Source organism: Argopecten irradians, chromosome 9, assembly GCF_041381155.1.
Source record: "Argopecten irradians isolate NY chromosome 9, Ai_NY, whole genome shotgun sequence".
Lineage (NCBI taxonomy): Eukaryota > Metazoa > Mollusca > Bivalvia > Pectinida > Pectinidae > Argopecten > Argopecten irradians.
The window spans coordinates 42,751,091-42,766,977 of NC_091142.1; the positions used below are offsets into that span (position 1 = coordinate 42,751,091).

The 15,887-nt window shown below is 34.1% G+C and overlaps 1 protein-coding gene across 1 annotated transcript; it reads left to right on the plus strand.

Annotated features, from left to right (window-relative positions):
- Nucleotides 1–254: 254 nt before the first annotated feature.
- On the plus strand, nt 255–13,553 carry LOC138332376 (scavenger receptor class F member 1-like). The gene is made up of 11 exons (XM_069280456.1): nt 255–341; nt 1,867–2,008; nt 2,245–2,432; nt 4,001–4,135; nt 4,807–4,947; nt 5,585–5,719; nt 7,076–7,216; nt 9,945–10,004; nt 10,502–10,607; nt 10,758–10,946; nt 11,349–13,553. Exons 1-10 carry the CDS (start codon nt 281–283, stop codon nt 10,894–10,896), a joined length of 1,248 nt encoding a protein of 415 aa, XP_069136557.1. The 5' UTR covers nt 255–280; the 3' UTR covers nt 10,897–10,946; nt 11,349–13,553.
- The last annotated feature ends 2,334 nt before the right edge of the window (nt 13,554–15,887 follow it).

The window sequence follows — 15,887 nt, forward strand, 5'->3', positions numbered from 1 at the left end:
TGTATTCTGCAGATACCCGTATACAACTAAGGTAGTCAAGTCCAATTGTCCTTAAAAATGACACCTTTATTTTCTATTTCAATAGTCCGTCTATCGAGGTTTATTAAATATGTTTATGATTTATTTATTATTCAAGTAGATGTATGCAATTTAAAATAAAAGTAAATGGTATTTGATATTTACCCAGCTCCTCTCTCCAAACTCACACAAAATAAAAAAAAAAAAACCATTAACATTAACATGTTTTTGTTTCACGTTCCAAAATAAGCCTGCTCCAACCATGACGCCGCTCCAAGTCCAAGTAATATTACATGTACTCCACATATCTTCTGCTCTAAAAGGTAAGATTGAACAAATAAAGCATAATCACTATATACAGAAATCTTATTTCTTTCAAAAACAGAAGCTGTATTATTGTTCAATATAAAGAATACGTCTTAAACTGATTATATCTAATAATATATAGTACCATAACGATAAGTATCTAGTCGATATTTTTATAAAATAATAACTAATATCAAAACCGGAAGTATTTAGTCGACATTGATATGTAATAATGTATAGTACCAAAACCGGAAGTACCTAGTCGATATTTAAATGCAATAATTTCTAGTGCCAAAACCGGAAGTATTTAGTCGACATTCATATGTAATAATGTATAGTACCAAAACCGGAAGTACCTAGTCGATATTTATATGCAATAATTTCTAGTATCAAAACCGGAAGTACTTAGTCGAAATTTATATGTAATAATATCTAGTACCAAAACCGGAAGTACCTTGTCGATATTAATATGCAATGATTTCTAGTATCAAAATCGGAATACTTATTCGATATTTATATGTTATAATGTATAGTACCAAAACGGAAAGTACCTAATCGATATTTATATGTAAGAATATCTAGTACCGAAACCGGAAGTACCTAGTCGATATTTATATGTAATAAACTCTATTACCAAAACCGGAAGTACCTAGTCGATATTTATATGTGAAATACTTATCAGTACCAAAACTGGAAGTACCTAGTCGATATGTATATGTAATAATATCTAGTACCAAAACCAGAAGTACATTGTCGATATTTATATGCATTCATATCACCAAAACCGGAAGTGCCTAGTCGATATCTACATGTAATTATATCTAGTACCAAAACCTGAAATATGATGCCCTGATTTGAGAAGCACTTACTCACGCCTCAGATATCTTATGATCAAAGATGTACAGTAAACAGTTACACAGCTATTTCACTGGCTGACAGTCATAAGATACATCACTTTCTACAGGGAAAATAAAATTCAAAAGCTTTTAATCCCATTCCTTATTAGGTTTGATTTGTTGCTGTCTGATCAATGTATAATCTGCACGTAGAAAATTACAAAAAAGTTTAGAACAAAAGATGCGTGTTAATATATAGATATCCACCTAGGCGTGACTCTTGTTCATCATATAAAGAAACTGGAATTAGTGAATTTTCAAATTTTGAAGACACGAACTCTAGCGAGTGTGTTTTTAAGATTGAAAATTAACAAAAGAAAGTGTAGATAAACATGATAACCAACAGTTATGCGTTGGGTGATTTTTGTATCACATAATGTTATACAGTAAAACAATTCCACTGTGGTGACCATTTCTTGTGTTCATTCATGAACACATACTGTTTAGGGATATCTTTCCGCCATAAAATATAGTGCTTAAATTGATAACCAACAGTTATGCGTTGGGTGATTTTTGTATCACATAATGTTATACAGTAAAACAATTCCATGAAAAGTGGTCAGAATCAAGAGATGTTCGAGTTGACCAAACAGAGGAGAGAAATGTATCACGTGGTTTTTCTTTGTTGACATGGCGGGTGTTTTAGTTGAGCGTCTCCGCCTAGTGAATGGGAGTTTATCAAATCAAGGACGCGTAGAGATTTACCATGATGGACAATGGGGGACAATCTGTGATGACAATTTTTATAAAGATGAAGCCAGAGCGGTTTGTAGTTCACTGGGCTACAGGTAAATGTACTTTCTAGTAACATTATAAAGAAATTATCTTTTAGATCTCAACATTGCTGAGGCTTAATCAATCAAAATAAAATTAAAGACATATAAGGACATAATTCCGGTCCAGTATTGGCGGAGAGATAACTATTGAAAACTTACGTTATGATATAGTCAAAATGATCAGAACCTGTATATCACAATACGAATAATTGTACGGTCATTTTAACAAGCTTGTTTTGTATGGATAGGGACGGAATCGCACTTACAGGAGCACACTTTGGACGAGGCACTGGGCCGATATTTGTAGATGATCTTCACTGTTCTTTGGCAGACAAAGGCACGAATCAACTGGTATTGGGGAAGACATTATGTTATTTCAAAGGATGGAATAACAGCAACTGTTACCATGGGGAAGATGCCGGAGTGGAGTGTAGAGGTGTGTATAACTATTGGTCTGTGTTGGAGTGGAGTGTAGAGGTGTGTATAACTATTGGTCTGTGTCGGAGTGTAGAGGTATGTACAACTATTGGTCTGTGTCGGAGTGGAGTGTAGAGGTGTGTACAACTATTGGTCTGTGTCGGAGTGGAGTGTAGAGGTATGTACAACTATTGGTCTGTGTCGGAGTGGAGTGTAGAGGTATGTACAACTATTGGTCTGTGTCGGAGTGGAGTGTAGAGGTGTGTTAAAATATTGGTCGATGTTGAAGTGACGTGTAAACATGAATACTGATTCGACATCAGGAAACAATGACGTGAAGCCAGTGTACCAGGAAGAGTAATTGTTACATATTGATAACATTTGGAAGATATTAAAAAACAATACTAAGAATCACTTAATGTAAAAACAATACTAAGAATCACTTAATGTAAAAACAATACTAAGAATCACTTAATGTAAAAACAATACTAAGAATCACTTAATGTAAAAACAATACTAAGAATCACTTAATGTAAAAACAATACTAAGAATCATTTAATGTAAAAACAATACTAAGAATCACTTAATGTAAAAACAATACTAAGAACCACTTAATGTAAAAACAATTCCAAGAATCACTTAATGTAAAAACAATTCCAAGAATCATTTAATGTAAAAACAATATTAAGAACCACTTAATGTAAAACAATTCCAAGAATCACTTAATGTAAAAACAATTCCAAGAATCATTTAATGTAAAAACAATACTAAGAATCATTTAATGTAAAAACAATATTAAGAACCACTTAATGTAAAAACAATTCCAAGAATCACTTAATGTAAAAACAATACTAAGAATCACTTAATGTAAAAACAATACTAAGAACCACTTAATGTAAAAACAATACTAAGAATCACTTAATGTAAAAACAATTCCAAGAATCATTTAATGTAAAAACAATATTAAGAACCACTTAATGTAAAAACAATTCCAAGAATCACTTAATGTAAAAACAATACTAAGAATCACTTAATGTAAAAACAATACTAAGAACCACTTAATGTAAAAACAATACTAAGAATCACTTAATGTAAAAACAATACTAAGAATCATTTAATGTAAAAACAATACTAAGAACCACTTAATGTAAAAACAATACTAAGAATCACTTAATGTTAAAACAATACTAAGAATCACTTAATGTAAAAACAATACTAAGAATCACTTAATGTAAAAACAATACTAAGAATCCCTTAATGTAAAAACAATTCCAAGAATCATTTAATGTAAAAACAATTCCAAGAATCACTGAATGTAAAAATCAATACTAAGAACCACTTAATGTAAAACAAATTCCAAGAATCATTTAATGTAAAAACAATTCCAAGAATCCCTTAATGTAAAAACAATTCCAAAAATCTTTTAATGTAAAAACAATACTAAGAATCACTTAATGTAAAAACAATACTTAGAATCACTTAATGTAAAAACAATTCTAAGGATAGTTTAATGTTGACTTTTATAGCAGTTAATATTTCAGTTTACATAAAGCACGATGAGTTAAATCTGAAATATTTCTCCCGTAGCCTGTGAGGAAGGCTGGTTCGGCTACTCGTGCATCAGGAGATGTCACTGTTCAGAACCTGGATGTAACAGTATAACAGGGGAATGCTACAGAGGACAATGTCTTCCTGGCTGGTTGGCTACATCGTGTTCCCAAGGTTGGTGATATATTTGGAACTTTATTCGCATCATTTCTTTACAACTGTGAGACACATGGTCTTTCTTTCAGTCTCCCTGTCTGCACGTTCGTTCGTAAAACAAATAATTTTGTTCTTAAACATCTGAGATCGCCTTCATGTTTTGTAAACACATACACAAATATGCCACTTCAAAAACAAAAATATATAAAAAGTTTAAAGAACCAATCAATACCATGACAATAGTTTTACTGTAATAGGTATAGAATTTATAGTGGGATTTATGCATCTTCAGTCTTGTCACAAAAATCTATAACATGGATTTTAATGAATATGGCCATCATATTGAAATATATATTGACATTTGAAATCTAATATTAAACAGCAAAACCATAAATTTCAACATAGCATAACAAGCCTCTTATAACACATAAGGAAATTTATAACAAATAAGAAAATCATAGCGTCAAAATGACAATTACACAAAATAAAACCAAAAGCCTGTGTGGGGATTGCCAAACTTCGCCACAAAACACGCAAGTGAAACTTGCAATTTGATGTACAATGTAATTTATGACTGCATGTAAAACGTTTTGAATTGAATTGACGACATCTAAGGCAATTGGCCTTTCATTTAATCTTCAACAGTTTGCCGACCTTGTTCATTTGTCCTTTTATTTAATCCTGAACAGTTTGCCGACCTTACACATTTGGCCAGTCCTGTTCCTCCGAGTGTCACTGTAGAGTTCCTGGCTGTGACCACGTGACCGGTGTGTGTACCAATAGGACCGCGGGATGTATGGCGGGCTGGATGGGGATAAGGTGTGATCAAGGTATTTCTATCCAACAAATACAATTTACACACCATTAAACAACAAAAAACAAGTAATAATTCCTTATATTAACATTTCAACCTACGATTTCTTTTAAATTTAATGTTCCGATAAAATAAAACTTCGTTTTATCAACTTTATACGATTGATGTAACAGCCGGTCAATTGATGGAAGACCGGAACAGCTGGCTCCGATTTGGCGGGAAATGTTGTGAAGTTCAGAAAGTACACAAAATATAATTCAACAATACGACCAGTTTTTACATTCGATTGATGCAATATTTCTCAAAAAATTTAATTTCTGAAATATAATTTAAAATATTCATTGCATTCAAATCGTTTAATTGAAGAATTTAATTATACAGAAACAATTTAAGCCAAATCTAATGCGTATTAACACTATTTGCAGAAGTCAGTGTTTCGGTTATGTATTCTTGCGCGATAACCGACTGCGTTTACCGAAATGTAAACGATTTCCCAGTTGGTAAGGTTATATAGAAAAGAAAACTCAGAAATGTAAATATATACAAATGACCCCCTATAACAACCAGCGTTGGCATTTATTTATAATACATACATGATATTGAATATATTGTATGGAGTGTTCTCTTACACAACCTTCTTACTATTACTTTAGTTTGCATCGACGGAAAATTCGGATTTTCCTGCAAGAACAGTTGCCATTGCCTAGTTCCCGGAAGCAATATTATCACAGGAATATGTAACCATGGAGATTGTTTACCCGGATGGAAAGGAGCGTCTTGTGCACAAGGTGATGTGATATGTAATACATATAAGCAGACGAAATATGGCGTAAAGAAAAACAGATTATTGAATGATGTAAATTTCTTCGTGGCTGCACACTTCTCTTTGTGACACAATAAATGGCTATAAAGCAATTCCCAGGTATGCTATGATTCTGTCACTCCTCTTCACTCGCCATTGCCACATTTTACATTAAGGACTATCTTGAAAGGGAAATTTTGTGATGGGAGTATCTTGCTACGATTCGCCGTTAAAGACCCAGGTGATACGGCCAATCACAATTTTAGGACAATTTTCAAAGATAAAATGCGTTCTGGTGATACAAATTTTACAAGTTTTGTTAAGAATCTTAAGAATTCCATTCTTTATTTATTTGCTGATTTTGTTGAAGATATGATTACAATTTTGCATTAAATGAAAATTTCACTAATCATGTTATTAAGCTAATCATGCTTTGAACAACCGGGCCCTGAACGTACAATGAATGTCATCCTTTATTTGCAAAAGGAAAATGCCAAATCACTAGATAATCTCCATTCCCATCAATTAAAACACCGATATTGTTTATTAAAGTATTATTGTGGATGATACTCTTGTATGTTTAACAGATCTATATCACATAAGATCGAGAATTATGTTATTAACTTATATCACGACATTTTTAAATAATGATCTGTCGAAACAAGAACGGACATTTTGACACAGAATTTTTTCTGGTGTGATCTACATTTGTATTATAAACCTGAAGATCCGATGAATTCAGCTGTGAAATCATTCAAAGGCACGAAACAACATGTATGGTATCTTAAAAGCATATATAACAATACGGATTTTACACTAAAATAGTTCCTGGTTGTAATCTTGTATGTATGTTTAGATGAAAACAGATCTAAAGAAGTCACTTTATAATTATTGATATCACCATGAAAATTGAAATAAAAGGTGAGACCACAATTTGGCCTCTTGGTATAACCGTGTGAAGTCTGTCTACTGCGCTGTAGACGTACATATCGGGACTAGCAGTAGTACCATCTCTTATTTGACTATTTAAAATTAAAATCTTATAGATGTAAAGTTTGGTGCTGAGTAACATGTGAAAACTAATTCGTGTGTAAGAAAATTACGACACATACTACTTTAGTAATTAAAATGACATTTTTTCGTTAGTTGTGAATGGCGAGTTATGTTATATGTAATACGCATTTTTTTTAGATAATTGGACCAAATTAGTCTGTCTGATGGCATTACTGACGTTTCTATTATAATAAATATTTAAAAACTGGTAATAATTATATTCCGTCTGATGTTATTGTTGATATCTTTAACGCTGCCTTAATGACAAATGTTAATTCCTGCGATACAGAGTGTGATATGGGAACCTTTGGTCTGTCCTGTTCCTCTAAATGCCACTGTAAACAACCAGGCTGTGACCCAGTGACCGGTATCTGTAACCTCCAAAGAGACGGTTGCCTCAGCGGATGGATGGGTCCTAGATGTGATCAAGGTATAAAAATGTAAACATAAACAAAACAAATATAACCAATTTCGTCATGTTATTGTTTCTCGAATTAAACGTTAAAACTTGGTATCAAACATGTATCTGCAGTGAAAAAAGTTAAAGAGACCCTTAAATACTAAGTAATTTTTCAAGTATGACGTCAGAAAAAAAGGCGGCAATGCAGAAAAACATCAAATAGATATAGGCCATGGGCTAGGAGGGTCCCCACAATCACCCCCCCAACCCTGAATATAACATTGGCTATTGGCGATTTATATCTTAACAAATGAATTTAAAGTTGGCTGAATATCTAAGTGGGACTTCAAAATAATCCATTTTCATGTTCGAAATTTTGTAGACTAGTAGCCTCTCAAACTGAATTATTACAGCAAAACGCTAACTAATAGATATACGGTATCAAATTAAAGTTCCGTAAATACCATGACACTTTTCGACACATGTTGTGTCTTTTAGAATGAGCACATCCATTGTTTATTTCCTAGGTATAACGCAAGGGAATATAAGATGATTACTACAGTGTCACATATTTCTTTCACTAGTTCTTAATGATAATCATTTTCGTTGTGCGTGCTTTCTCGCCAGAGTGTCGTCTTCGACCTCAGTGACCTGATGTGACGTTACGTCACCGGGTTACCATCGTGGTTCTAACATGTCAACTGTCCATGGTCAGAGTTAACATCAGAAACATCGGATTCAGAGATGTGGGAGCTAGTTTCACTTACATTCACATATCGTATATGATGTTCCAGACTTCCCCGGCATGATGGCCGGCATGATGGAAAAGACACCAGATCAACATTCTGCGGAGGGTTGAGTTGGTTCTCCTTTATTCGTATGAAGCACAATTCCTCATTCTTGTGAACCTCAGTGACCATAGGTAGCACAGGTGAATTCTTTGAGGTCATAAATGAGGTCTGCAGTGAAGTTTCACTCTTTGCCAAATCTGGAAAGCACTTTAGAGAACTTTTTACTGGAGAGTCTTCAATGGTCTCTTTGCGCATACACCAGATGTGAAACAACCAGCACCTTCAAGGGAGTGGGAAAAGTCAGACAAATGAAAAACATTTAACATTTAACCTCGATGATATCACCTGTGTCATTTATGGTTGCCCGAGTGTCCACAAGATTGATGAATAGTACTTCATACGAATTATGGAGCTATATGCTAAGGAGAACCAATTCCACCATTGGAAGAATGTGCATCTGGTGTAATTTCCATTATGCCGGAGAAGTCTGAAACAGCATATACGTACGATGTGTTAGAATCTGAAAGAATCCCACATCCCTGAACCTGTTGTTCCTGATATGAGCTCTGGGCATGGAAGGGTCATAGAAGATGACAGGCTAAAACAACACTGGTAATGCAGTGTTCCATCAGCTTATCGACATCGAAGACGACGCTCTGGCTTTCGACAAATTGGATACTGATATCTCGAGTACTGTGATTCGGACTGCATGTACCAGCTACCAGATATGCCGAGTCTCTTCAGTGGATAGTGCAGTGAGGCGAGAAAGCACGCACAATAATAATGGTTATCATTGAGAACCAGTGAAAAACACATTAGTGACATTGTAGTAACCATCTGACATTTTGCTTATGCTATGCATAGGATATAAACAATGAATCTGCTCATTTTCAAAGACACAAACGCTTTGGGAACTGTTAATGATATTAACGGAAACACAGGCTTAGCTTAAGTTACATTTGTTACGCTATCAGTAGGTGTTGTGCTGTAATAATTATTTTTTAAGACGCTGCTAATCTACAAGATTGAGGGTATAACAATAATTCTTTTTTTTCTTGCATTTCCATATATTTTTGTTGTTGTTTTTGTTTTTACTGATTGATAGGAGTTTAAATAACTGATTACGAATAATAATTTGTTGTTGGGAAACATTTTTGCTGCGTCAAACCAAGTATGAAAAATTTGCTGAAAAATCACCATTTTTGAGCTTAAAAGCTTATATTTTTCATTTCCTGCTTAGAAATCACTACATATATTGGATTTTTTGGTCCTGATATGTATTTTTCGTTCTATCGTGGTCATTTTGATACCTCATTTGTCTACTTCGGTTGAAAAATATTAATGTTATGAGTATTTTTCAATTTTTAGTGAAATTCGAGATGGCGGCCATCTTGATGACGTCATAACCGGAAGTTCATCCCAACTTATGCAATGTTAACATTTTGATTTGTGATCAATGGGTCATAAGGGTTCAGAAAAATATTGGTTCGGAGGTTGTTTTTTTTTTTGGGGGGGGAGGGGTTCATGTGGGACCCTCCTAGCCCATGGCCTAACAGAAGAGGCGCACTTTCATGCTTTATTATTAGGAATACCAGAATCTTAAATATCAGTTAAACGCTGTTTAAGGAGAATAGCTTCGGAAATCATTCCCACTTAAAAGCAGTCAAGAGTCATTTTTTGTTATGATGCCATCAGGTTGACCGCCATTTTGAATTGTGTCGTTAACCCAAAATTGAAAGTTGAAATTTTGAATTGATTCCATTGATGAAGATAACTTTTACCTGTGTGTATAGGGATTCTAAATATCCATCAAGTTATCATGATGACGAACTTAATTTATGTAGACAAATATTCATATCAACAAATATTGTACTTCTTTCCTTGGTCAAATATTTTTTTTTCATATTTTTATTTTTTTTACCGTTAAAACTATTCCTCTAACAGGCTTGCGTTTGTGCATGTTTCAGATATTTTTGATACAGAAAATACAACAAAACACTATTTGAATGGAGGTACAGCGACTAAAGGTAAACACGTTATTCACTTTTTAAGATATCTATCCTACCACAAACTGTACAACACTTTACAGACAATACATAATTTCGAACAAAATTAGATTTGGTGATTTCCATTTTCATGATTCGATCGTTTAAGCAGTGGATATTTCCAATGGTTAGAAAGCAACAGGCGGATATTTCCAATGGTTAGAAAGCAATGTTGTACACTGTGCGATCTTTACTCTGATCTGTTGTAAATGTTTAAGAAATAAATTTTAATACACAGCAGTGGTAAGAATATAACATTAGTCTGACGAGATAATTGTTGATTGCTATGCATAACTGATAATCAACTAAGAAATGTCATTTTCCAATATGGCTAGAAATCAGGAATTGAAATATGGACTTTCCTGTCAGTTCATTTATCCGTAATTTAGTACCAGATTTTGTCTCTTCAGAAAGACTAAAGCTGGGCCTGGTATGTCCTTTTTCACTGTTTATGATTTCATTGTTCTCCGTATCGACAGAAACAGGAAACAACAATGTAGCATTCAAAGTGGCTGTCTCCTTTCTAACAGTATTACTAGTTATGTTCATACTACTGACCATGGGACTGGTTATAAAACTAAAAACGTGAGTGGAATACGTGACATCTTTTTCATATGATATATAATCATTTAAGAGATTAAGAGTGTTTTAATAAGAATGATTGGCATCTATATCTAATATTGTGGTTTGACATAATCATAAAGTAAGACGGTTTTTCATTTATCTTTTCTGAAGGAAAATGAATAACAGTTATTCAACAACCGATAACATTAGCTGTAATCGTGATCGTGACATGCGCACTGTAACCTCGAGAACAACAATGAATGCTGTGGAACGTGACCGTACCAGACGTACGATGTCTTTCACGATATGACAGACAGGATGCTTTTATCGACATTGGGAACGACGCTGTTGCCTTTCCAAGTAAGTGTTTCGCAAATAAAATGATACAATATCCTTACATTCGATTACATTCCAAAGCGACAAATGAAAGTAGTATTTACAAACATTGTATTTTCTATTTAATAACAGTATGTTTCCGAACTGGCGGTTAAACTCAATAGTATACTACTAACCTGCAGGTCGGCGTGTCTGATTATGTTTATATATGTATAATATCCACTACCTGACTATTTAACTGTGTTCTAATAAAATATATATCGGTTTTATCGATGGAATCACACAACATTCAAATCATTCAACAACCGTCTAATTCTATCATTACGAAAACATATCTTCTCTCGGTAATATGAATAATTATCAAAAGATATCAAATGTTTTTATTGATTAAATTGGATGAACAGGTGAATATTTTATTCCTTTCAGGAGCACAAGTAGCATTGGATGTCTAGCCCCATGGCACCCAGAAGACCTACAGATACAGCTGAAATCTCGTACACGGTTGCCAGAGTCGCTATGCTTTTCAATGTATCATCATGCCGATATGGCAGACTGTGTGAATTCCTTCATCTACTAAACAGCCTGACTCAGTAGCATCCGTCCACACACATTCCTCCATCATTCCGAAATCTACTAAACAGCCTGACTCAGTAGCATCCGTCCACACACATTCCTCCATCATTCTGAAATCTACTAAACAGCCTGACTCAGTAGCATCCGTCCACACACATTCCTCCATCATTCTGAAATCTACTAAACAGCCTGACTCAGTAGCATCCGTCCACACACATTCCTCCATCATTCTGAAATCCACTGATTATATTACAATGTACAAACTAATAACAAAGGTGGTGATACAACAATACTTTGTTTGTTTGTGTATATTACTAAGAATAATTATGAATTATGAAATCCGTTCTCAAACAAAAGATTAAATACGTTTTCTTTCCAATTACTTTATTAAGGACAGATTTACTCTATCAATTTGTTTTCAATATATGATATTGCCAGCTATTTCATAAATAACCCAAACGAATGTAGTAAATCAGAGATTTATATTTATCTACGCAAAACAGGATTCGAATGATTAAATAACATTATGGAGTTAATTAATGCATGCATTGTAGAGTAGGAACTGTTTACATCATTTGGAAACTTCGCCAATAACGACAATAGAGGGACTATATACCCTCAAACATATACATGTAATATTGATATACAGATAATAATACTTGAGTACCTATAAATTATTAGATGTTTCATTTTTCATATTACAGAGTTATCTACACTTGCCGGTAGGAATTGATTATGACGTCATGTGTTTTTCTGTAACGTCATATTTACAAAAAGAAATACACGAGTTTCCCTCACAAAGCAAAACTGCAAAGACGGCGGAGTGATATAGATAAAAATAGACCATTATTAAATGACTAGTTTAATGACAGAACCTGTGGTTGTCATGTTTCTGATAAAAGGCAATGAAGATCGCGTGGGACTCTTTTATATTCCTTTACGACAAAATTCACAGTTGTTTTACGTAACCAGGTTTAATTGTCGTCGTGATATAATAGTCATCCTGACTTTGTTTACCATGTATTACATGAACAGTACCTCCATTGTTCGCTTACTAGATAGAAGCAAATAATTATTTAAAAAATAGTGTTCTCTGTTTTACAAGGTATAAAGATAACCTAGCACCTTATATGTAAAGTCTAATTGTGTATACATTAGTCTATTTATAATAGCATATGTAAATAAAAGGATTGATATTCATACAATATTTACTGCGTATACGGTTGTGGGAACGAACTCAGTCAGCAATGAATTTATTCATTTATAGACCAGTAGCGAACGCTCTCAGTAGTATATGTTCATTGCAAACTGTGTTCATACGACCGTATAGGCTGTCAAAATGAACATCAAATCCTAAAGTTAACTGCTGATTTGCTTTAAAAGTTTTTAACAGCATTTCATTAATATGTATATTGCGGGGATGTATTCGTGTTTATATTTGGACACAATCAGAACAAAGAACCATGCGAACATCACATCTATCGACTGTAGTTTTTATTCTGTAAAAGATGAAAGCTACATTATCATTAATGCAATATGACCAAGCAAATATTTGTTTATCATTTTCAAAAACACAAACTCACTTTACACTTTCGGTTTGATGTATGTGCTATCAAAGATCTTATGTTAATTTATCATGATACAATGGATTTATTTTATGGATTTACTTTGTATGGATTCTAATTTTTAACAAGATAAAATAATGAAAGATGATGAGCTACACGAATAGAAAGAATGGTGCCATTATGTATCTATTATTCTCCAATGGTGTTTAAGAAGTGCCTTCCTACAATGTTGTCTTTGTATTCTAAGCAAACATTTTACAACAATAAACAATTGATTTGTTACAGTCGACAATCATTGCAGTGAAAGAAAACTAGGTCCGGTAACACCGATTAACTACTTCCGTATTTATCTTCCTATCTCCGAATACAAATCTCAAATGTCTATATTAATGGAAGTTACTGGTAAAAATCAATGTTTCTGTAAACATCAGATTGGATCACGTTGATAGTTTGAATGTCTGGATCGGTCTTAATAGGCCGGAATCTAGGGGGGGGGGTGCGTGCATCCCCACGTGCATCCCCCCCCCCACAACTGGGATGAACTTCCGGTTATGACGTCATCAAGATGGCCGCCATCTCGAATTTCACTAAAGATAGAAAAATAGTCATAACATTGACATTTTTCAACCGAAGAAGACAAGTGAGGCATCATAATGACCACAATAGAACATCAAATACATATCAGGACCAAGTAATCCAATATATGTAGTTATTTCTACGCAGGAAATGAAAAAATCGGATTTTAAGCTCAAAAATGGTAATTTTTTAGCAAATTTTTCATATTTGGCTTGACACAGCAAAAATGTTTGCCAACAGCAAACTATTATTTCTAATCAGTTATTTGACCTCTTATCAATCAGTATAAACAACACCAACAAAAAAACCCAATGTTAACATTGTATAAGCTCCGGTTATGACGTCATCAAGATGGCCGCCATGTCGAATTTCACTAACAATTGAAAAATAGTCATAACATTAACATTTTTCAACCGAAGTAGACAAATAAGGTTTCAAAATGATCATAATAGAACACAAAATTCATATCGGGACCACATAATTCAATATATGTAGTGATTTCTATGTAGGAAATGAAAAAATCGGATTTTAAGCTCAAAAATGATAATTTTTTAGCAAATTTGACGTAGCAAAAATGTTTACCAACAACAAACTATTATTCGTAAACAGTTATTTGACCTCTAATCACTCAGTAAAACAATTAAAATATATAGAGATACAAAAAAGAATTATTGTTATACCATCATTAAGTTTACAAAACATCACCGGGTGCGTATACTGGGTATTTGCTATTTTTCTAACTCCAAACCGCTGACACTACAGTGTCCTGGTGTAATATAAGTTCCTCAAATAAGTTTGACTATTGGCGATTTATAAGTAGGAAACATGAATGTAAAGTTGACAGAATATCTAGGTAGGACAAGTCACAGTTTCGTTTATTTCCTATGCATAGTATAAGCAAAATGTCAGATGGTTACCACAATGTCACATATTTCTTTCACTGGTTCTAAATTATCATTGTGCGTGCTTTCCCGCCTCACTGCACTATCCTCTGACGTGACTCGGCATGTCTGGTAGTTGGTACATGCAGTCCAAATCAGAGCAATCGAGATATCAGTATCCAATTCGTCTAAAGCCAGAGCGTCGTCTTCGATGTTGATGAGCTTATGTGACACTACATTACCAGTGGTGTTCTAGCCTGTCATCTTTCATGACCCATCCATGGCCAGAGTTTATATCAGGAACAACAGGTTCAGGGATGTGGGATCTCCTTCAGATTCTAACATATCGTATATGTTGTTTCAGACCTCTCAGGAAATTACACCAGATCCAGATTCTTCGAATGGTGGAATGATTCAAGCACCATTCATAAACCTTGTGGACACTCGTGCGACTATAGATTGCATAGGTGATATCCTCGAGATCTTTAATGAGGTCATAAATGTTAAATTTCATTGGTCAGACATTCCCCAGTCCCTTGAAGGTACTGGTTGTGTCGCATCTGGTGTATGCGTGGATACAACATTGAAGACTCTCCAGAAAACAGTTTTCTACAGTGCTCTCCAGACTTGGCAAAGAGAGGAACTTCACTGTATACCTCATTTATGACCTCAAAGAATCCACCTGTGCCATCTATGGTCACTGAGGGTTCACAAGAATGAGGAATTGTGCTTCATACGAATTAAGGAAAAGCAACTCAACCCTTCGCGGAATGTGGCTCTGGTGTCTTTTCCATCCTACCGGAGAGGTCTGGAACATCATATACGATATGTGAATCACAAGGTTGAAAACAGGATGAGCTCCCACATCCGCGAACCCGATGTTATTGATGTTACCTCTGGCCATGGACGGTTGGCAAGTTAGATCTACGATGGTAAACCGGTAATGTAATGTCACATCAGCTCATCGAATTTCGGAAAGTGTCGTGGTATTAACGATAATGCTTATCATTAAGAACTATTGAAAGAAATATGTGATACTGCAGTAACCATCTGACATTTCCTTACGTTATACACAGAAAAATAAAGTTAACAGTGGATGTCTATTTCTAAAAGAAACGAATTTCGGAAAGTGTCGTGGTATTAACGGAAATAAATGCTTTCTTTAATTTTAATTTGATACCCTATTAGTTGGCGTTGTGCTGTAAAAATTCATTTTGAGACGCTTCTAGTCTACAAACTTTCGAACATGAAAATGGATTATGTTAGGAAATTGTCAAGTCATACTTAGATATTAAGCCAACTTAAAATTAAAATGTGTTAAGATATGAATCGTCAATTGTATATTTTTTGTTGATGGTGTTGTTGTTGTT